At 45.6% G+C, this 21,361-nt stretch overlaps 1 protein-coding gene across 3 annotated transcripts; it reads right to left on the bottom strand.

The window, feature by feature from the left end:
* Positions 1 to 6,827: 6,827 nt before the first annotated feature.
* LOC113032727 (gamma-aminobutyric acid type B receptor subunit 2-like) lies at positions 6,828 to 19,512 on the bottom strand. 3 transcript variants are annotated; one of them, XM_026185789.2, is made up of 19 exons: positions 18,957 to 19,512; positions 17,734 to 17,871; positions 17,492 to 17,662; positions 16,548 to 16,649; positions 16,379 to 16,444; positions 16,021 to 16,209; positions 15,264 to 15,506; positions 15,054 to 15,114; positions 14,879 to 14,959; positions 14,568 to 14,718; positions 14,366 to 14,498; positions 13,777 to 13,875; positions 13,540 to 13,662; positions 13,157 to 13,267; positions 12,004 to 12,231; positions 11,559 to 11,681; positions 10,257 to 10,338; positions 10,065 to 10,164; positions 6,828 to 7,942 (listed from the first exon to the last, which is right to left on the bottom strand). In XM_026185789.2, exons 1-19 carry the CDS (start codon positions 19,206 to 19,208, stop codon positions 7,798 to 7,800), a joined length of 2,598 nt encoding a protein of 865 aa, XP_026041574.2. In that variant the 5' UTR covers positions 19,209 to 19,512; the 3' UTR covers positions 6,828 to 7,797. The 3 variants fall into 3 exon arrangements, with proteins under 3 accessions (XP_026041574.2, XP_080164737.1, XP_026041573.2); XM_080308611.1 differs by having other exon boundaries at positions 10,065 to 10,167; positions 13,540 to 13,659; positions 18,957 to 19,508; XM_026185788.2 differs by having other exon boundaries at positions 10,065 to 10,167; positions 18,957 to 19,490.
* Between the last annotated feature and the right edge of the window lie 1,849 nt (positions 19,513 to 21,361).

The raw sequence follows: 21,361 nt of genomic DNA on the forward strand, positions 1-21,361 counted from the left end.
CCTCCACAGGACAAGACTCAGCAGTCCATCTGCATCTTAAGGATAAAGGACACTCTTTCGAGGATGCCAGTGTTCACATTTTGGACAGAGAGGACAGATGGTTTGAAAGAGGAGTGAAAGAAGCATCTATGTCCACTGTGAGCGACCATCTTTGAACAGAGGCGGGGTTTACGACACCAACTCTCTGCCATCTATAATCCAGTTTTGAGATCCTTCCCAGACGCCTTAACGCCCACTCACATCCTGGGCCATCTGACCTCAGGAAATCACATGATAAGGTGGAGCCAGGTTTCACAATGAACACACCCGAAACCCTGGCTGATTGGGACCCACACCCAGTTTCACACCTTGGCTCATGTGATTAGAGGATCATCAGGGGGTCCTTTTGTCCCTCTGTGGGGGGAAACTCCCACTAGGTTTATATCTGGGACTCTCCACCATTTGACCTTAGAACTGAAGAAGCTTCTCGGATGAGAGGTGAAACGTCTTCAAGTAACTTAAAGAAGTCCAGACGCTTTTCTTTGCAAGCTCCTTTGACTACGATGTGAACGAGAGTTTGTAAGTGAATTTCGATGCACTCGTTTGGGTAAAACTGCTTCTACAGTCACCTGCAGTGTAGCTAAACTCTCCTCACCAGCTTAGCTGCAGCCGTCCCGTCCAAAGCTCAATGTTCGTGCTGGATGGCGTAACTTCAAAATTTCCTGAGCTGCCAAAAAGCAAACAAACAACCTACACAAAGCTTCTGTCCCAAATAATTATCCCTAATTTTCTGCTCACAGGTTTAAACAGGAGTCAGTAGGTTATAAGAGCTTCAGAGTAAAGCAGTGTGTATGGGGCTGATGTGCACGCTGCACAAAGATCAGAAACAATGCAAACCCAGCTCACAGGGAAAGGAATCGTTTTTCTACGAACGATTGTTGCAGGGAACCCACTGTCCTGTCTGGCAGTGTGGAAATCAGAATTGTTGTCTGAAGGCCAAACAAAATGCTCAACATGTACATTTGCCCAAGTGGACCATGATGGCATTTACTATAATGGATAATAGATTTAATCTGTTGATATTCAAAGATCTGTTCTTGTTAACCCCATGATGTCCAACTAATCTGTGCAACGGCATAAAGTCTGTTCCTTTGAATATATGTTCCAAGGATTTAATTCCTTTAAAACTCCAGTCAGGGAAGTTGTTCATATTATTGTTCCTTAGTGTGTCAGGACTGTTCCAGATGTTTGTATGTTTGCATGTGATCAATGAAGACCCAGTGATTTTTAGAAACTCCCAGCATGCTGTCAGAGAGGAGCTGATGTTGATGCTTTTAAAGCAAACATGTCATTTTATGTTTCAATGAGTAGTACGTCCGAAATGCCTGTTCTGTGTCTAGACAGGGATCATCTACGGGGGCATCTTTTAACATTCCTCAGATGTATCGTAGCCTGTTGGCTAAGAAGTCTCCCGTTGAAACAAGTTGACATAACATAAAACGTAAAACTGAACACTGCGGTTTTCGTCCCGGTCGTGGAACATTTGGAGAAGGCGTTCGACTGTGTCCCTCGGAGTATCCTGTGGGAGGTGCTTCAGGAGTATGTGGTGTCTGGCCTGTAGCTTCGGGCACATTTGATCCTTATGCAGCCGTTGCAGGAGCTTGGTCTGCATAGCTGGCAGTGTGTCAGACTCATTTCTGGTGGGTGTTGGACTCCACCAGGGCTGCCCTTTGTCACAGATTCTGTTAAGAATTTTTATGGAGAGAATTTCTAGGTGTAGCCAAGTGGTGGAAGGTTTCCACTTGGGTGGTCTCAGGATCTCAGATGCCAGCTTCAGTTTGGATTCAGGAGACAGACACTATCTCTACTTTCAAGATTAGGCTTCAAACTTTCCTTTTTGCTAAAGCATATAGTTAGGGCTGGACCAGGTGACCCTGAATCCTCCCTTAGTTATGCTGCAATAGACGCAGGCTGCCGGGGGATTCCCATGATGCATTGAGTTTTTCCTTTCCAGTCACCTTTCTCACTCACTATGTTTTAACAGACCTCTCTGCATTGAATCATATCTGTTATTAATCTCTGTCTCTCTTCCACAGCATGTCTTTATCCTGTCTTCCTTCTCTCTCCCCAACCAATCACAGCAGATGGCCCCGCCCCTCCCTGAGCCTGGTGCTGCTGGAGGTTTCTTCCTGTTAAAAGGGAGTTTTTCCTTCCCACTGTCGCCAAAGTGCTGCTCATAGGGGGTCATATGATTGTTGGGTTTTTCTCTGTATCTATGAAGCGCCTTCAGAAGACTTTTGTTGTGATTTGGCGCTATATGAATAAAATTGAATTGAATTTTTTGGAGATGATGTGGTTCTGTTTGTGGTTCTGTTTGTGGTTCTGTTTGTGGTTCTGTTCAGGTGATGACCTTCGGCTCGCACTGGAGTGGTTCACAGCCAAGTGTGAAGGGCTGGGAATGAGAATCAGCACCTCTAAATCTGTGGCCATGGTCCTCAGCTCAAAAACGGTGGAGTGCTCTTGGTAGTGACCGAAAGAACAAGATCACGGATACAAGATGTGGAAATGAGCTTCCTCCGAAGGTTGGCTGGCCTCTTCCTTAGAGATAGGGGGAGGAGTTCAGCCTTTCGGTAGGGGCTCAGAGTAGAGCCGCTGCTGCTCCACATCGAAAGGGTCCAGATACAGATTCAGTGTTCATTAACGGATCCACCCCGTTCCACTCCCTCTGCCCTGCCTCCACCTCTATGGCGGTGGGTGCATCCTACAGAGGTGGTGTGAATCTGCCTGCTCCTGTTAGCAGCGATGTGATCACGCTGTGATTGTCCCCGTTAAACACCAGATCGCTTTTCATGTTGTCAGAACTCGATTTTATATTCCTGACAGAAACTCGGCTTCGACCTGGTGAGTCTTCTTGTTTCTCAGAACTCCTTCCTCCCGATTGGTCACTTCTCATCTCTCTGGTAAAGGTGGAGGTCTAGCTTCAATATTTAAAAATGAATTTCACTGTTGGGAACTTTCACCTGTTTTCTACCCCAGCTGTGACTGAACTCCACAGCTGCACTGTGGTGGATCATCCACTGAAATGCTTTAAGGATATTAATCTTGATTTTGCTGACTTGCTGGGGAGTCTTATAATAATAATAATAATAATAAACTTTATTTATAAAGCACACTTAAAAACCAAGGGTATGCCAAGGTGCTTAACAAGTAAGATAGAGTATAGGAGGAGGATAATAGAAATAGGACCAAAGCAAGTACTAAGTATGCAAGCAGGTAGCTGTCAGGGACACACAGGAAAGCAACAGGTACAGAGCAAGCAAGAATTTAAATGAGCATAAAAGTGCATGCTATAAAGTCATAAAAGAAATATTAACTAGAGGGAAAGGCAAGATTGAATAAGTGGGTTTTTAGTCGTGATTTGAACAGTGCAATGGAATCAGATGCGCGGAGGTCGAGAGGAAGGTTATTCCACAGTACCGGGGCAGCCGGAGCAAACGCACGGTCACCCCGGGACTTCAGCCGAGATCTGGGCTGGGTCAGAAGTAGTTGAGTGGCAGATCTGAGTGTTCTAGCAGGAGTATGTGGCTTAAGAAGTTCACTAAGATAACTTGGTGCTAATTTATTAATAGTTTTGAATGTAAGGAGTAATATTCTGAATTGAATACGGTACTTTATGGGCAGCCAATGCAGGCTAGCTAGGACAGGGGTAATATGGCAAAATTTCCTGGTACCAGTCCAGAGGCGGGCTGCTGCATTTGGACTGTTTGCAGTCTAAGAAGAAGAGAAGAGGGAAGACCGTAGTACAGGAGTTACAATGATCCAGGATATGACCATGTTTTAATTGTTGGTGATTTAAAAGGCCTTCCTCGCCCTTATCGACACTCAGTGGGTGAGCGAGCCAACTCATGGAAAAGGTCACACACTCGATCTGGTGCTGTCAAACGGCCTGAATGTTTGAAATCAAAGACTGTGGGATCATTTCCCTGTGATGCTTAATATGATGTTGTGTAATCCGGAGTTGAACAGCGAGTCAGTTAAATGCATTGACCGCTGTTCACTTTTCCTTTCATTATCTCTGCTCTTTACGATGCCAGCCTACCCGTTAAAGAGCTGATCTGTAACCCTAACGTACTCTAGGATGAGTGACTCTGCTGCTCCGCTCAGGACTAAACGCAGTAAATCATCAACCTTGGCTGGAATAACCCACCTACACTCTCAGTCGTCACACAGAGAGAAAGTAGAAGAAGGACAAACTCCAGGTGTCTTCGGGCATCCTACACGACTACTTATCAAAATATCAGGTCACTTTTAAAGCTGCAAAATCTGCTTTTCTGTCCAACGTCCTTTCTACCAACACTCACAAGCCCCGAGTTCTCTTTAATATTGGTAATTAACCCTGGTGCCACTGTTCCTACAGAGGCTTCCTCTGCACTTTGTGATAACTTTGCAATACTTCAGTGTTAGACCTAGATCCACCTTCTAAGTGCTCTACTGTTTGTCAGCAGTCTGGGACTTTCATTGTCTTACAGGAAGTAATCAGTGAATTGATATGGGCTCAAATTGTGGTCATAAATATTTTGTACTTGTAAATCAGGATTTGTGTGTGTAAAAAAGATTTGTGTGGACTTAGCCAAAAAAATCTGTGTGAAACTCTGCACTCAAGTTTCAAGTTACAAGTACGAATTTTCCTTTCATCTCATTGGCCAATGTCATGTCAATCACAAATTTAACTATCCAATCAGAGAACAGGTGGGTTTGGCTATTGGAGGAGGGTTTCATGGAGCTTCAGGTCTTTGAAGGGAATAAATGCCCTTTTACATGCCAGCCCAGCGTTTTCCTTCATCACCACGAAGGAAAACAGTCTGTGGTCGTCCGAGTTTGGTGATTTTTGTGTCACAGGTCTGCGTGTTTAATACAGGGACTTCCACAGCCTTTTCAACAGCGCTGCGAACCTCAGGGGGGCAGTGTTGTGGAAATGACAGTCTTCACTAGTGGGGATACTTACAAAGCTTTCTTCATTATGAATTAGCATACATGTTTTTATTGAACATTTGAAGAACCAGCAAAAAGAAACAGAAACTCTTGTAGAGGACATAAAGTCAGAGATAGAAACGACAAGGAGCAGGTGCATCTAGTGCAGGTAGAGCTGCTGCACACAGAGCCCAGCAGCCAGCAACAAATCCTGGATCCTTGGCTTTTAGTTAGCAGTTAGCATTAGCAGCACATGCTGCGTCCGATGTGAAAGGACTTTTATGCTGCGCACTGTGACTCACAGCCATGGTCCCGAGTCAGCCCTGACTTTGTGTTAAACTAATCCTAAAGTAATAATGTATTTCTAACCACTGATATACCACAACTTTATCCTTTCAACAGCTGCTGAAAGTTAGGGGACCTAGCTGCTATCGGATATTTATATAGAGATCCTCCAGCTTCAAACTGTATCACCCTTCAAGGACCTGCAGTTCAAAAAAGCCAAACCCATCTGTTCTCTGATTGGATAGTTAAATTTATGATTGACATGACATTGGCCAATCAGACGAAAGGAAGAAAAATAGGGTCAAAATTCGTACTTGTAACTTGAAACTTGAGTGCAGAGTTTCACACACAAGTCCTGATTTACAAGTACAAAATATTTATGACCACAATTTGAGCCCATAAATTAAGACCTTCATATCCCCCTCAGGATGTCCTCCCTTCCCACCTTTTCAAGGAAGCTCTTCATGTTACTGGGGCTAGTATTTTACTTGTAATTAATGCTTCCTTGTCATTAGGTTGTGTACCAGCTGCTTTCAAACATGCTGTTGTGCAAACCAAAAAAAAACAAAAATCTGGATCCAAATGTTCTTTCTAACTACAGGCCAAGTTTGGAAACTCCTAGATTTTGGAAGAGGTTGTTTTCAGGCACTTTGTGACATTTCTGAAGAGTTCCAGTCTGGTTTTAAATCTCGTCACAGTGCTGAGACGGCACCTTTACGAGTTTGTATTGACCTTCTTTTTACTGTTGGCTCAGGTTGTTCTGCTGTTTTAGTCCTTTCAGGTTTGGCTGAGCCTTTGACACAGTTGATCATAACATTCGATTATTGTGACTTGAACACGTTGTTGGTCTTGAGTCACAGTTTTATGATGGTTTAAATCATACCTGTCAGAGCAGTCTTTTTCTGTTGCTATTAGAGAATACTCCTCCTAGTGTGGTGTACCACCTCCTGCTTGTCATCATTCCCAGACTGCAAGGAATTTCAGAGTGTTTTTAAATCGCTCTTAGAAATTAGATAAGAAAGTGTCCACAGGTGAGAAGATCTGTTTTTATCAGCTACCTGAAATTGCCAAGACGAAGCCTCATCTTTCTCTTAAAGGTTTAGAAAAACATATTCATGCCTTCATCACCTCTGCAGCTCTCTTTATTTGAGCGTTGAACACTTAGTCCGAAATGCAGCTGCTTGTCTTTTAACAGCTGTTAGAAGTCATGATCACATCACTCCAGTTTCATATGAAGTGGCTGCATTATTAGCTTATTACCTGGTAGCTAACGGTGCCACGAGAGAAAATGAGCGACATCAAGAAAAGAAGCAAAATCTGGAACCGTTTCAATTTCATTAACAGCAGGCAGAGTGTAGAGTCTGCAAGAAAAGGATATCATAGAGAGCCACAAACAACCTGCGCAGGCACCTGAGAGCTGTCCACCCATCAGTGCAAGGGGAAGATAAAACACAGTCAGTTGAGTGTGATATCAATGAAGGTGCCAGTGTGTCTACTGCTGCTGCTGCATCTGGAGCATCTTGCAGTACACACCACAACCACCTAAACCAACCCAGAGCTCTATGAGACCCAGCAAGACAGAACTCAGCTGATAAAGACCTGCAAACATGACTGCACTTTATTTCCAACTATTTTCAGTTGCGGATGTTAAAGGATTCAGAAAAAATATTCATTTTGTGGATAATTTTATATTGTTGTTGATAATAAATTAACTAAAGCAACAAAACAACCTGAAGAGCCGGTTGTGAGCTGAAAGAGCCGGCTCCCTAAAACCCCCAGAATTCCCATCACTAGTGCCGTGTTTCCAGATGAGTCTTCAATCCCGCCCACTCACATTTCAAAATTATCAACTGCAGACGAGTGGGCGGAGCTTCATATCTGACAGGAAATTACCTCACTTCTTTATTAGAAGAAAAGAAAATTTGAAAACATTTTAAATGTAAATAAAACACTCACATTTTTTAAATGCCCAACAAATTCATTATTTTTAAATCAAATTGTTTTTTTAAATGTTTAAAATGTTTATGTAATGTTTGAAAGAGGAAATAAAAACAACAACAAAGCAATGAAACAAAAACGTCGAGGCCATTTTACTTTTATTCCATTGTCTCCTCAGAATCAGTCCAGCTGTTATGTCAGACTAATGTCTTTATGTTTGGGGTCAAACTGACCTGAAACCTTCCAAACATGACTGCCATATCATTTAAATAAATCAGTAAATTAACTTAATTTTTTAAGTAGCAGGTACTTAATATGCAAAATAGTTGAACTTGTTTAAAAATAATAAGTTAAATTAAACTTAAATTGAACAAAATGCAAAATGAACTAAATGTTTTTTAAAAATCAAGTTTACATTACTTAATTTATTTAAGTACTTTGGGCGTTTGGGTTCACAGTGCGGTGGTCGTGGCACTCCCAGATGGCAGCAGCCTCCCCAACACACCTCAAACACCGAGGTTAAAATATTTGCAGGTGATTTGAATGTTCTGGCTGATTTGTGTAAGCGCAGCATAAAGTCCCATATTTCTTTCCCAAGGAGGTCAAAGTTGCAGCTTCCTGCCATCAGGTGTATAATGAGTTATTGTGCTGATCGACAAAGACTTCCTGGCTGCCGAACAGGCTGGAGCTGCTGGAGCTGACGCCACCGATCGCGGGCAGGTAGGAATGATGGAGGATGGGCAGCTGGACCGACAGGCGGCGCCGCATGCTGACAGAAATCACAGACAGGAAGAGAAGCAGTAAAACTTCTTCCACTTCAAATATTCACGCGCCTCTAATGTGTCATTTTTCTGTTAAATACATTTATTAAGGACACTGATTGGCTTAAGTTTATATTTATGCAAGAAAACTGCACTGAAATTTGGAAAATGTCATTATTCACAGAAATATGTTCATCTTCAGATGAGGACAGGGCGCTGTGGGAATGCGACTAAGTAACCCCAGCAGAAGGGGTTACATGAAGGGGATCTCTGGAATATTTGATACCCGACATGCAAACTGACGGTGAAACATCTGGTAACTCGGTGTACAGACATCGGCAAGATGTAAACGCTGTCACAAGTAGAGGTCGATAAGGTACAACACAAATTCTACAGCAAGGGGGAGCCAGTGTTCACAGAGATGCTTGATGAACAGTCACAAGGAGTAGCATCGAGAAGGAAACTAGAGGCCACGATCAAGGTAGAACGGAGCAATTTCGTCAGCTATCAGAGCTGCAGAAAGGTGTGATGAAGAAAAGGACACCTAAGAAGTACAGCAAGCAGTCCATACCTGAGGCCTTGGAAACTGCCAAGCAAAGACTCACAGCTTTGGCTAAAGCGGTGCGCCAGAGAGATGGAAGGCAGGAGAATAAACCAGCTGTTCTCCACAGACCCGTCCAAGGTGTACTCTCAGTGGCAAGGGACCAATATGAGAACAACACCACCGAGGCTGGAGACGGAGCAATACTGGAAGAGTATATGGGTGAAGGACGCAGAACATAACAAGAAGGCCTTAGTGGATCTAAGAGCAGAGCATGGCAACCTCCCTGAACAGGGACCAGTAACCATCACAGTGGCAGACATACCAAAAAGGGTCTCCAGTATGATGAGTTGGACATGACAGACACCTATACTGGCAAAAGAAGCTGACTGCACTCCATTAGCATCAATTAGCACAAACGAACTGCCTGCTAATCAATGAGAGACGCCTGGAATGGCTAACTGAAGGCGGGACACTCCTGATGCCAAAGGAGCCCAGAAGGAACTGGCCCATCCAACTACCGGCCAATAACCTGACTCAGGACCATGTGGAAGAACCTGCGAGGCATCATAGTGGATGAACAGACACATGGCTCAATACGTGGATGGAGAAACACCAGCTACTAGCAGACCGAGCAGTCACCCAAGACTGCAAGACCAGACTGACCAACCTGTGCACTGCCTTGGTTTGACTTCAAGAAGGCCCATGACTCGATGCCCCTCACTGCCTAATGCCAACACCTGTACAAGATCAACAGGACCCTGAGAGCCTTCATCAGGAACTCAATGGGGATGTGGCGTACAACACTAGAGGCCAACTCCAAGCCCATAGCACAAGTCACCATCAAGTGTGGGATCTACCAAGGAGATGCTCTGTCCCCACTGCTGTTCTGCATAGGCCTGAACCCCCTCAGTGAGATCATTAACAAGACTGGCTACGGATACCGACTACGGAACGGAGCAGTTGTCAGCCACCTCCTGTACATGGATGACATCAAGCTGTATGCCAAGAGTGAACGAGACATCGATTCACTGATCCACACTACCAGGCTATACAGCAATGACATTGGATGTCGTTCGGACTGGAGAAGTGTAGTCGGATGGTAACAAAGAGAGGGAAGATACTCTAAACTTCCAGAAGTGCAATCCCATAGACATAGAGGACAGCTACAAGTACCTGGGCATCCCACAGGTAGATGGGAACCATGAAGAGGCCGCTAGGAAAGCTGCAACTACCAAGTTCCTGCAGAGGGTCAGGCAGGTCCTGAAATAGACGCCACTAACATCAAAACAAGGAAGCTCCTCACCATGCGTGGAGGGTTTCACCCTAAAGCCAGCACCCTGAGGCTGTACGCTAAGTGAAAAGCAGGACATGGAGGCAGTAAGCGTCACTACCACAGGATGAGACAACTAGCATACACAAGTAAATCAGGAAGATGGCCCCAACCGACCGCGTGCTCAGTGAGCCAAGATCCTGTGGGACTTCCAGATAATGTCAATGTAATTATCGATACACGTTTGACTTTACAGACACATGAGCAAGAAAATGTTTGCTATGTTTCCCTCAGGTGTTTTGTGTGTTGGACTCACTGTTCGGGTGAGTTGATGTCTTTCAGGGTCGAAGCTTCGCTCTCGCTGTTTCTGTTTTTCGCACAGATCTGAGCTTCATGAGTCACTGATCCGATTTCGGCTGCTTCACGGGAAAAATGCTTTTATGTACTTATCAGGAATCACACACTGACAGAGTACATATGTTTAACTCTCAGAGCGAGTGATGATTACCGTGTTTGTCTCTCATCAGACGCTGAAACGTCCCCGATGTCTCAGAAAGCTCCATTCTGATGATTTCTATTTCCACATCCAGCTGCAAACAAACAAACCACACACGTAAAAATGCACATCTGGGAATAAAACATTAAAATCCAACCAATATTTAATGAAGCGCAGACAGCGACAGAGACAGACTGTCTCAGTGAAGCTCCATTTAAGTAGTTAAACACGCTTAAGCCTATAATTTGCTATAGCTCCGCCTCTCTACTCCACCACAGTGAGTTTTAAATAACAGATCAAAGTCCAGATGTTCAACTTTAATTTAAGGAATTAAAAAAAAAACTTTGCATGAACTGTTTAGTAATTAGAGACATTTTCTTACACCGATCTCTGTTTTCAGAGGCAGTGCAGGTTCTTCCTGCAGCACCTTCAGCTGGTTTGTGTGTCTCTGCCTTCATTTTTGTATTTAATAACTCTACTGCACTAAGAACATCTGGATGACTTGCATATGGAAGAAAACCCCATTTCATGCCGTGAGAAACTCTTGGGTTGCTTTGTGCAGTTTGATTTGCTCGTTATCCACGTGCACTGTGAAGCTCTGTGTGAATGTGAGCAGAGAGTTCAGCCCACTGCTTCGGTCACATCAGCAGTAATCAGCAGTGAGCTGGCTCCAGGCAGCCATGCATGCCCGTATCATCACGCTGCCTCCGCCATCGTGAGTGTAACCAGCCTTTTGCAGCTTGCTGTGAACTTCATGAAGCTGTTTCCTGCTTGTAGACTCGGACAATGACACGCCACCTCTTTCAAAGTGTTCTTGGCTTGGTTACATTTTGTGATGTTTGTGTATGAAAGCGATAAAATACTATTTCAACACTTTGAATAAACATCAGTGATTTTATCTGCTTCATTTCCCCTGACATAACAGGATCAAAGTGAAGCTGCTCATTGGTCCAGTAAAGTTTAACTCTCAGCGTCAGTGACTGTGTATAAACAGTTTAAGCAATATTTGAAACCCCTTGAATTCAAAGTGGAAGCCTGCACTTCACTCACGTCTTCATTATTAGATTTAAAATCCACGTGTGGTAGAAGTTTTTGATAGTTTTGATTGTGTACAGATGCAAAACGACAAAAACTGTCTTTGTCCAACTAATTATGGATCTAAGTGGAGAAAAAGCTCGCCAAATCTTCAAACTACATCAAATTTAATTTGAAGGAAGGAAAAACAGGCGTCGGTTATAAAACTGTTCCTTCTGTGTTGTGCTTCTATTCTCTCGCTGCAGCTGACTGTTCACAAAGGCAGGTGTAACGCTTCACCTGTGCACTTTCACTCCTGAGCTGCTGATTCAACCTGCTCAGCTGATCTTCATCTTCCTGTGCAGCATCACCCTGCAGCCCGGACGCCCGCTGCAGGCCGCCGCTCCAGCACACAAACACAATCTGCAAGTAGACAAAGGTCAGTCATCATCGTTCATGTGTGATGAAGGAGGAGCCACGAAAACAGCGGTGTCTGCATCTGTCTGCGACCTAACAGCTGACTGCCCTTCAGCCTGTCATGGCCTCCCGTTGGGTAACATTTGCTCATTGCCATAGAAAACAAGCAAGAGTCCAACACGCAGCATCGGTCCTGCCAGATGTGCAGCATCTGTTGGTGTGACCTAAACTGCGGACATCTCTCGATCGTGAGTCTTTTACCCTCAGCGGGTTTGCGTTTGACTCAAAGTCTAAATGAAAGAATGAAAATACGAGGCGTGACGCTGACCTTCGGTCCAAACCACCCGCTCAGGATGAAGAGGTTGCAGCAGAGGATGAGGATGCTGCTCACACAGAACTGAACTGGAGGATTGTGGGACATCAGCAGCGATCCCGACACTCCTGACACGCTGAACGCCGTCAGGGCAAACGTGCTCAGCGCCAGGTGTTTGCCGCTGCCCGCCGGCTCGTTGACCTCTGCGGTCCAGATGTTCAGGGCCAGGAAACATCCGAGAAGCTGAAGACAAAACATCAGGTTTTATCAAAGCGCAGAAATCCAGTGACCCTCATGATGAGCTGCTGATGCTCTGATCCTGCAGCTCTGTCTTGGATGGACTCTGTTAAACTTGGATCACAGCTGCCATAAAAATCTGGTTTCAATCAGCTGATGATTAACAGTTTTAAAACTGGAAAAGTTACAACATTACTGATATTAGAGCATCTTTGTTATTTTTGTTCTGAAACTTATCACAAAACAAACTCAAACTGAGAAATCTGTGAGATCACAATCACTGATTGGTTTTCTAATTGATTTTCAATAAATCAAACCTCTAATTTGTCACACATGTCTCAAAACCAATTACATGGATGCTAATTTATAAAATTCACATTTTAAATATCAGCATAAAAATATTTATTTGCTTTTTTTAAATATATACTACTTGCCCAGGACGAAGTCTATTTTTATGGCATGTGATGAACAGTATGGCCGCATGGGGGTGCTAATGAGGCTACAAACTGTTTTCTTCTTGCTCATTATTCAGTGAACTGTGCATGTGTTTTAACGTCCAGGAATAGAAATGTTGATGTTAGGAAACTTATGTTCTTATATTTAAAAAAAAAAAACAATTTGTTTTTTTTTATTATACATCTTATTTATTGTGATGCTAAAGAGGCTCTGCAAAGATAAAGAAGAAAATAAATAGAGGTAGGACGGCTCAAAATAGGACTTCTTCCATCTGCAACAATTTATATTTGGTGCTAAGGCTCTGTTCATTGTACATGAGAAGCAGAGGTGGTAAAACAGAGCAGGAGAGTGGTCCATACAGGGTGTGCCTGTATTATTATTATTAATAATAATAATAATAGTAGTTCTTAAAGATTGCAACTTGGCCTAAACTGCAGCGTAACATCAGATATTTGATAAGGACTTTGAGTCTGACCAGCAGAGGTGCTTTGTATCCATAGACCACAGTGAGCCACAGCTCCATGTTAACACTGCTGCAGCGTTCAGAGTACGGCCGGATGATGACGTCCTCCTCAGCAGCGTCGCCCTGAAAGACCAGAACAGTTGGTTTGCGTCAGTCCACACAAACAAATGATCTTCAGTTTACATCTGCAGCAGGGGCCAGGGTCCACTCAGCAGCAGTAAGGGTGGATATGGATGGATGGACAGATTTCTCAAAGCAGTAAAACAGTAAATATATTTTTATTTCTAATTTTCACTAAATCACTGACTGATAAACAATAGTGGTGATGAAAGCTCAGATGCATTTCCCATCAGCCCCTTTGCTGTGATTTACAGTAAATATTTGCATTTAAAGACCTCTGTGTTGTGCTGAAGCACCACCCATCTGAGGGGGTCCAGGATTTGCCAGGAGGTTAAAACAAGCGTGTCCACCAGGAATAACCAGAATAGGACGCAGCCTGCTGACGGCGCTCGGCTCTGCTGTGGGACGTACAGAGAAACAATCAGAAACAAGACTTCAGGGATTTCATAGTTTTATAGTCTGAGGCTCACAGGAGTTCAGAAACTACGAGCAGACTGTAGCAGCTGATTTACCTTCTGATTGATGCTGGACACCGAGTAGACCCTCCACGCTTTAGTGAAGAGCGCAGCGAAGCCCACAGTGTGCCCCACGGCGAGAGTCCACAGACGGACCTGCAGGACCCAGAATATCATTTATCATCTCTCACAGTTAGTGAAACCTCCAGCAATCATAAACTGCAGTTCATCTAACATCCAGCAGAGGCAGGAGTGAGGCCAGGTACGCCTCCACCCTCCCACCGTTTAAGCTGTGAATGTGAGGTGAATGGTTGTGTGTCTCTGTGTGCGACAGGCTGGCGACCAGTTCAGGGTGTGCCTGCTGGGATGGATGGATAGACAGATATTAAGGAGGAATTTTCATAATTGATTATGATTATTAAATATTTCAAGGAGCCCCGTTCACACATCACAACATACTTTAATCCTTTTTGCATCACCCTGAGCTAAAAACTGCTCTGCGTGTCTTCCTGATTGAGTTAAACTCTCTGGTAAAAACTCCAAACCACGAATACTCGATTTTTCCAGCCTCGTGCTGTTTCTGGGACAGAGCTGTGTGTTTTCAGTTCGCGGTCGCCGTGTAAGACTCAGGTCAGGCGGAACTCACAGAACAAAGAACCCCAAACATCCAGTCCGACAGCGAGGCTTCGTCCAGGCCGGAGAACAGCACCGAGGAGGAGGAGAGCAGGACGCCCAGCAGGAGCAGCTCGTCCTGGGATGCACCGCCCGAGCCGAGCCGCCTGCGGGCAGAGGGCGCTCAGTTTCTCACTGTTTGCTGTAACGTGTCGGTGAACTTACAGACGTCGTACCGGCGTTTGTGGTTGACGATGACGAAGAAAAGGACGATCAGAGCGATGATGATGGTCACACCGGCAGCCGATGATATGACGATGTACAGGAGGAGGCTGATGTGACGGTGCTGCAGAAGGACAGCAGGCTGGTCTGTAGCTGGTCCTGGACCTGCAGCATCAGCACATCTGATCAGTGTTTATCTTTGGTTCATCGTCACCGAGCAGCAGGTCGGCTTTAACGGTGCAATTCACCGCAGCTTTACATTTTAACTCTTCATCTCTTCCAGTTTTGATGCCTTTCAAAATAAAATGTAAGTTTAGTTTCTGACCTTTGAACCTGAGCAGGTGGTGCATCAGGCGGAGTTGTTGGGTGCTGGTATTGAACTCCCCCACCAGGACACCACTGCTGACTGAGCACACACACATCATGGATTCATCACTGACTGACGGTGATATAGCACGAAATCATTGTTTACATCAAATTAACTTTGGGATCTTTGGCACCTTGAAACTGGAGCAGCTCGATCGACGTCATTCTCTCCCCGTTCCGAAAGAAAACCGGACCCTGAAAGCACAAACATGTTCACGGTGAGGCGCACACCGGGAAAAAGGAGAGCTGGTCTTCAAGCCTTTCAGCTGGACGTCTACGCTCTGTTTTGAAAGGCCTGATGACCACGTGTGGTCAGTGACGCTCGTTACTGTGTGTCTGCTCACTGTGACTCCTTCGAACCGCGTGCTCCTCACGGCCTCCAGCAACATCCTCGCCACCTCCTCCTCGCTGACCGTCACGTTCCTCCGAGGGCTGTATTTCTCTTTCTGTTTCGCCGCCTGCGTCGCCTGGCTCAGAGCTTTGGCAACGACCCAAACGGCATCATAGGCGAAGGAGTGCAGCGAGCTGACCTCTGACCCCTCCTGGATCAGCTGCCTGAGATAGGAGTCCTGGTAGTCCTGAGGAGTCTGCAGGACAAGGCCACCATTAAAGGACCTGCTTTATTCTAAGGATGATCAAAAGTCCAAAAGTTGTCCTTTGATTAAAGCTCAGTTTGGTTCTTCTCCTGTGAAGAGTGCTATATCTAAATAAAAGTTATTATATTTGCATTATTATTACTAGTATTTCAGGCTAACTCTCCATCTGTCCTGCACAGATTCGGGGGGCTGCGAGGAACCTGAAGCCGTAACCTGCAGTTCCACTAATGACCACTTGAGGCCGACTTTGAGTGAGTCAGTGCCCATAAATTTGACTCCCATGTTTTTGGCTTCATTTGTAGATGAAACCCTCACAGTCTGTAGGTTCAGTTTGCTAAAAAGCTCCTCCCTTGTATCCCAGTGTAATCATTTCTCGCTCGAACAGCCAAAAAGCATCAGTGGGGCCATCTTTTGTACCCAGTGTGAGGGAGAGCAGTGGCCTAAAGCCGCTGCCTGCGGCTCTACAAGCCTGACTGTTGCATGTTTGTTTCAAACTGTTTCTGACCCGTCCAGAGACTCCCGGCGTGTTGGCGTTGCCGAGCTCTCGGACCTGCAGCCGGATGGACCCGTCTGCCGCCACCAGGAGGTTGTTGGCCGTACAGCCAGAAAACTTCCACCCCAGCCTCCACCCAGCTGCTCCTCCGCCAGCTACGAGCCACTGGTACCGAGCTCCAAACAGGTTCAGTCTGTACGCCTGAGGAAACAAGACAACAGGCTCGTATTATCCACCAGGTCAGGTCCGTGTCCATCACAGGCTTCTACGCTAAAATCTGGAAAAGCCAGAAATGTTATTACAGAAACCCTGGAAGATTAAAAGGCCCTTAAAGTGTGTCCACATACTTTTGGCTCTGTAGAGTACTTACACAGCAGAACACCTCAGACACAGACTCATCTTCCAGCTGTGCGATGATGATGCGAACGTCCTCATCCTTCAAAATAAGAGCGAGTAATAATCCTTGAGTTTGGGATGAGGCTCAGCTGCTTTGACGGCACTAAGAGACTGAAGTGAGTGAAGTAAAGGGACGCCTGTACCTTCAGTTTCTTCAGGCGGCCGCAGACGTCTCCAGAGAGGCTTTCTGTGACGGCGACGTGAACGCCGGCTCTCAGCAGCTGTCTGATCAGATCCTTCTTCATCTGCACAAATAAAAGTAGTCGGACGTCTCACAGCTGCTTCGTCATGAGGCTGTTATTCCCTAACATTCACAGACCCGTCCCTCTCCTTCATTGTACTGTGAGTACTTCATAAGTGCAAAAACTGCAAGTTCACTTTAAGCCTTAAAGGTTTCCTCAGAGTTCAGATTCCTTCAACTTAAATCGGCCGGTTAGTTTGACCCACATTGAAAATAAGAAACAACATAAAAGGCAGAAGAGACGAAGTACTCACACGTGAATCTGAAAACAAAGAATTTCTTTCTTTAAAAACATGACTAAGATTGTTTTATTATCCACCCCTCCTACTCTGCTGCAGTGGCAGAGCTCATCGTGCTCTCCTGGCTCCTGCTTTTAGGTTTTAGTGCAGCTACGATTCAGAGAAATGAAATAAATATAAGAGGCACTGATGATGGTGGTTAAGTCCACGATATCAGAGTTTCATGAAAATCTTCATTATTTCAGAGTCACCACTATAGACTGTATATAAAAGATGGACATGGCTATTGTGACGTCGGCCCCTGGTTACAACAGCCTGTCTCTGAAGGTTCAGCTGTTTTCATCATTGAGATCTTAGATTTTCTAGGTGGAGGTGAGAGGCCAGAGGACACGGCGCGCTCTCACGGTAAAGGATTGGTAACCAGAATGCAACGCCGCATTAATTCCAGCCCTCCTGACTCTTAGGAGAACCAGCAGGTCATCAGAAAGATGTTCAGTGAGGTCAGAGATCAGGTGCACAGTAGTTTCATGTTCTCACGGTAAACGCGCCCCCTGCTGGGCATTAGAAAGAGTGCATGCTTAAGGCTGAAGCTACGCCCCACGTTCACCTCGGAGAGTCTGGGTCCTTCCTGCGTGACCACGCCGACTCTGGTCCACTTGTAGCGCTGCAGCAGCTTCACGGCGGCCTGGTTCAGCGCTCGGTCTGACGGCACCGTGCTGAACAGGTTTCTGTACAACTTCCTGTTGGACAGGCCGGGAGCCGAGGCCGCAAAAGACACCTGGGAAAGCAGAAGTTACCTGTCATATACACGGCTGCATTACGTCACCACTGTGAGGCTGAGGTCAGCACCTGCACCAGGCCGAGCGCCGGAAGAGCACGAGCGATGAGCGCCGTTACAGGTGGACACACCCCTCCAAACAGCAGCAGGTACTTCGGCCCCGCCCACATGGCATCAAACAGGGCTTTGAGCGCTTTAGCAGGGTCGCACTGGAAGACAGGTGAGAATAGATGTGACACGGGGTCGAGTTCATGCATGTTTCAGCTGCGAGAACATGGAGCAGAGGTTCAACGGAAACATCATTCAGCTTTGCAGCACCACCTGTGCCAGGTGTAGGCTTCCAACAATGGACCTGGATATGACCTGAAATATTTTTAGAAGTCCAAAAAGGTTGATTCTGTTCATGTGGACGTTTTCAAACACTTCATCATCACCCAAGTTCCTCAGTCTCAGCTGACTGCAGGTTCTACTGAGTGTCCGCGTCAGCGTGACGGCTGTGAGGTCACTTCCTTTATCATTAATAAGCACATTTTCATGGCCACTGGTCAAAGGTCACGAGCAGCGCTCGTAGATAGCTGGGGAACGGCTCCAGTAACATCACTGAAAACGTCCAGATGAACAGAATTACTTTTGGGACGTCCTCACCTGGATGACGCATCAAGAAACTCTTTGGATAACTTTTCCTTTTCTGTTCAGATCTTTTAGTTGTTTGTTCATTACATGCATGTGGTCGCTTTAGAGTCCACATCTGAAAAACGTGCATGTTTGATAGTTTCAGAGATACGAGGCTGAGAGTAAAATCTGCTGCTACGGATCTATTTTTGGTGTATTTATTTATTGATTTCTGTTTTGCTTTGCAGTGTGAAATTCTGCAGTGAAAGAAAAAGAGAATAATAACAGACGTATTTGTTCCAACACGGGAAAAAAGATCAGTTAGAAAATTGCCCATATTTAATAGCCTTTGCAGATAAATAAACACAGGCACAGCTTCGGAGTGAAGCTAACGCTTAACCTCCTTTATCTTTAACTTTCTTTATATGACCAGCAGATGGCGACTCATCTAATTACATAGACGTTTATGAGCTCTGAGCTCAGTAACACTTTCCTGGTCTAAAACACGCTTTTTTAAATTATTGTCCCATTAGAGTTTAAAAAGGACCAGAGAGCAGGAGCTGGAGCCTGGTGAGCACGTGCTGTTGCTCAATCATCTCGTCTGGTTTCAAGAAGCTAAAGCAGTTTTTAGAACAGAGTTGTGCCCCCATAGAGGCAGCGAATCACCGGGTCTGAGACCCACCTGTGAGTCCAGCCGCTGGAGCTGGATCTCGTAGTTCCCCAGCGGTGGCGGTTGTTTCTTTAGGTCCTGCAGAGCCAGTCTTACAGCCGGAGCCACGTCTGCCGTCAGATTCTCTCCGCCCAACCTGGAGTTGCCCGGCATCAGCCACAGCATGGGCAGAGGGTGCCGACCCTGAGCCGGCTCCAGCCCCATCGTCAGCCAGAAGACCAGGAGCAACCCCAACCCCTCCTGTACCCGTCCAAACCGACCCATTCCCCACTCCGGCCGCAGACGGCTGCAGGAAAACTGAGTAATCCTCTTGTGCTGTGAGCAGCTGAGAGGCTGAGGAGGCCGACCGAAGAGATAAAAGGATCAAGAGCAACACAAGATGCCACCGGGATCACCAGCAGACTGCTCACACACACACACACACGCACACACACACACGCACACACACGCACGCACACACACACACACACACACACACACACACACACACACACACAGCTTCAAGCCTGCATGCTGAACTCAGGGAGGCAGATTCAAAGGCTTGTATGGAGAACAGCAGAGTTCAACAAGCTCAGTTTCTCTTTGAATCCACTTCCTGTTTGGTTCTGTGGTCCCGGGTCAGTGTCACTTCCTGTCCCCGCCCACTTCAGTTTCACTTTTGTTCAGTTACCTGGTCAGCATACACACCTGCCCGGCAGCTGCACTCCTTATGTGCCATCATGTGACCCGGTTTCGTCACCATGCCGACCGCCTCCACCTGTTCGGCTCCTGCTTTGGATTAAAGATTTGGATTTTGTAAATCTGTAAAGGAGACGACAGCTGGCCAACCTCCTGAGATGACCTCCAGGCTTTGGTCCTCCATTCAATTCCAGTGCCTTTATTTATAAAACACCAAATCCCACCAACAGTTACCAGGGCCGGTGTCCTGCAGGTTTGAGATCTGACCCTGGGTCAACACACCTGCATGACACGATTAGTTCATTACCAGACCTCTGAAGAACTTCAAGACATGCTGAGGAGGTCGTTTAGCCGTTTAAACCAGCTGACACATCTAAAACCTGCAGGACGCCGGCCCTCGAGTTCCCCACCAAGTAAGGAAACCAGAGGGCTGCAGCTCCTCGGGGGAGGACGGATCAGTAAGTCTAGTGCAGAGTCCACAACCCATGCTGTGTTTTTGTCACTTCCTGTAGATGCAGCACTTATTGAAAACCCTAAAATCACCTGTTTTGTAAGGTTTCGATCACTGAACAAAGTATGTGTGTGCGACCTCGGCTGCCTGTGGGATCAAACATCCAAAGCACTGACTGAACTCAGTTTTCTCTGGAAATCCAAGTAATGAAGTCCAATAAAAACAGCTCCCTGTGAGAGCCAGTTTGATGTGAGCACTGACATTTTGTGGGTTCAGCACTTACACACACTGTGTGTGTGTGTGTGTGTGTGTGTGTGTGTGTGTGTGTGTGTGTGTGTGTGTGTGTGTGTGTGCGCGTGTGTGTGTGTGTGTGAGTGTGAGTGAGAGAGAGGTGGCAGGAAACTGTTGTTAAAGACGCAGCGATCAGGCGGCTCGTCTCCAGCTGGTCAGCCTCACGTGTCTGAACGCTCTCGTCTGACACGCTAATGTGGAAGCTCCACGCTGAGAGCAAAGAGAGCTCAAACACAACAAACCTAAGCAGACACTTGATTTTTGAAGAAAGGCTAAGTAGCTATTTGATCAAAATTGCAAATCAGTTTGTAAAAAGGGTCACCAGCACCTTTATTGCCTTAGGAAACTTGTTCATTTCCACATTGACCAAAAAATTTTAACTTTGTTTTATCGTTCTTTTATTGAGTCTGTTTTATCCTTTTGTTTGGTGGCATGGTTCGGTCAGACCTCTGTCACAGAGAAAAACTCTAAATCAGATAGTGAGATGGTCCAGTCGTCTGATAGGTGAGCCACAGTCTTGTTTAGCCTCCCTGTACTCTAAGCAGGTACAGAGGATGGCTTTATCAATCCTTAAAAATGGTTCCCATCCTCTAAAGGGTGAATTTCAGCTTCTTCCCTCAGGACGGAGGTTTCTATTTCCGAGATGCAGGACAAAGCGTTATAAAAATAGCTTTGTCCCCGTTGCTGTCACTGAATTAAATAAGAACTGTTTTTGATTCGAAATATTAAAATTACTATATATGTGCCACAGTGAGTTTTATATATTTACTAGGTATGTGTGTTTTTAAAGGGATGTCAAATGCTGTCATTTTTCTGTAAAGCAAATTTACCTTGCCTTTGGGTATAAATAAAGTTACCTTACCTTACTAAAGCTATCCAGAGCTCAGCAGCCTCGGTACGAGCAAAGGATCAAAACTGTTAGGGAGGGTGGCCGTCAAAGGAGGCGTCAGGTCAAGGCGAGCTGCGTGCAGAGAAGCTGCATCGCCCACGTTTAGCA

Source organism: Astatotilapia calliptera, chromosome 11, assembly GCF_964374335.1.
Source record: "Astatotilapia calliptera chromosome 11, fAstCal68.1, whole genome shotgun sequence".
Classification (NCBI taxonomy): Eukaryota; Metazoa; Chordata; class Actinopteri; order Cichliformes; family Cichlidae; genus Astatotilapia; species Astatotilapia calliptera.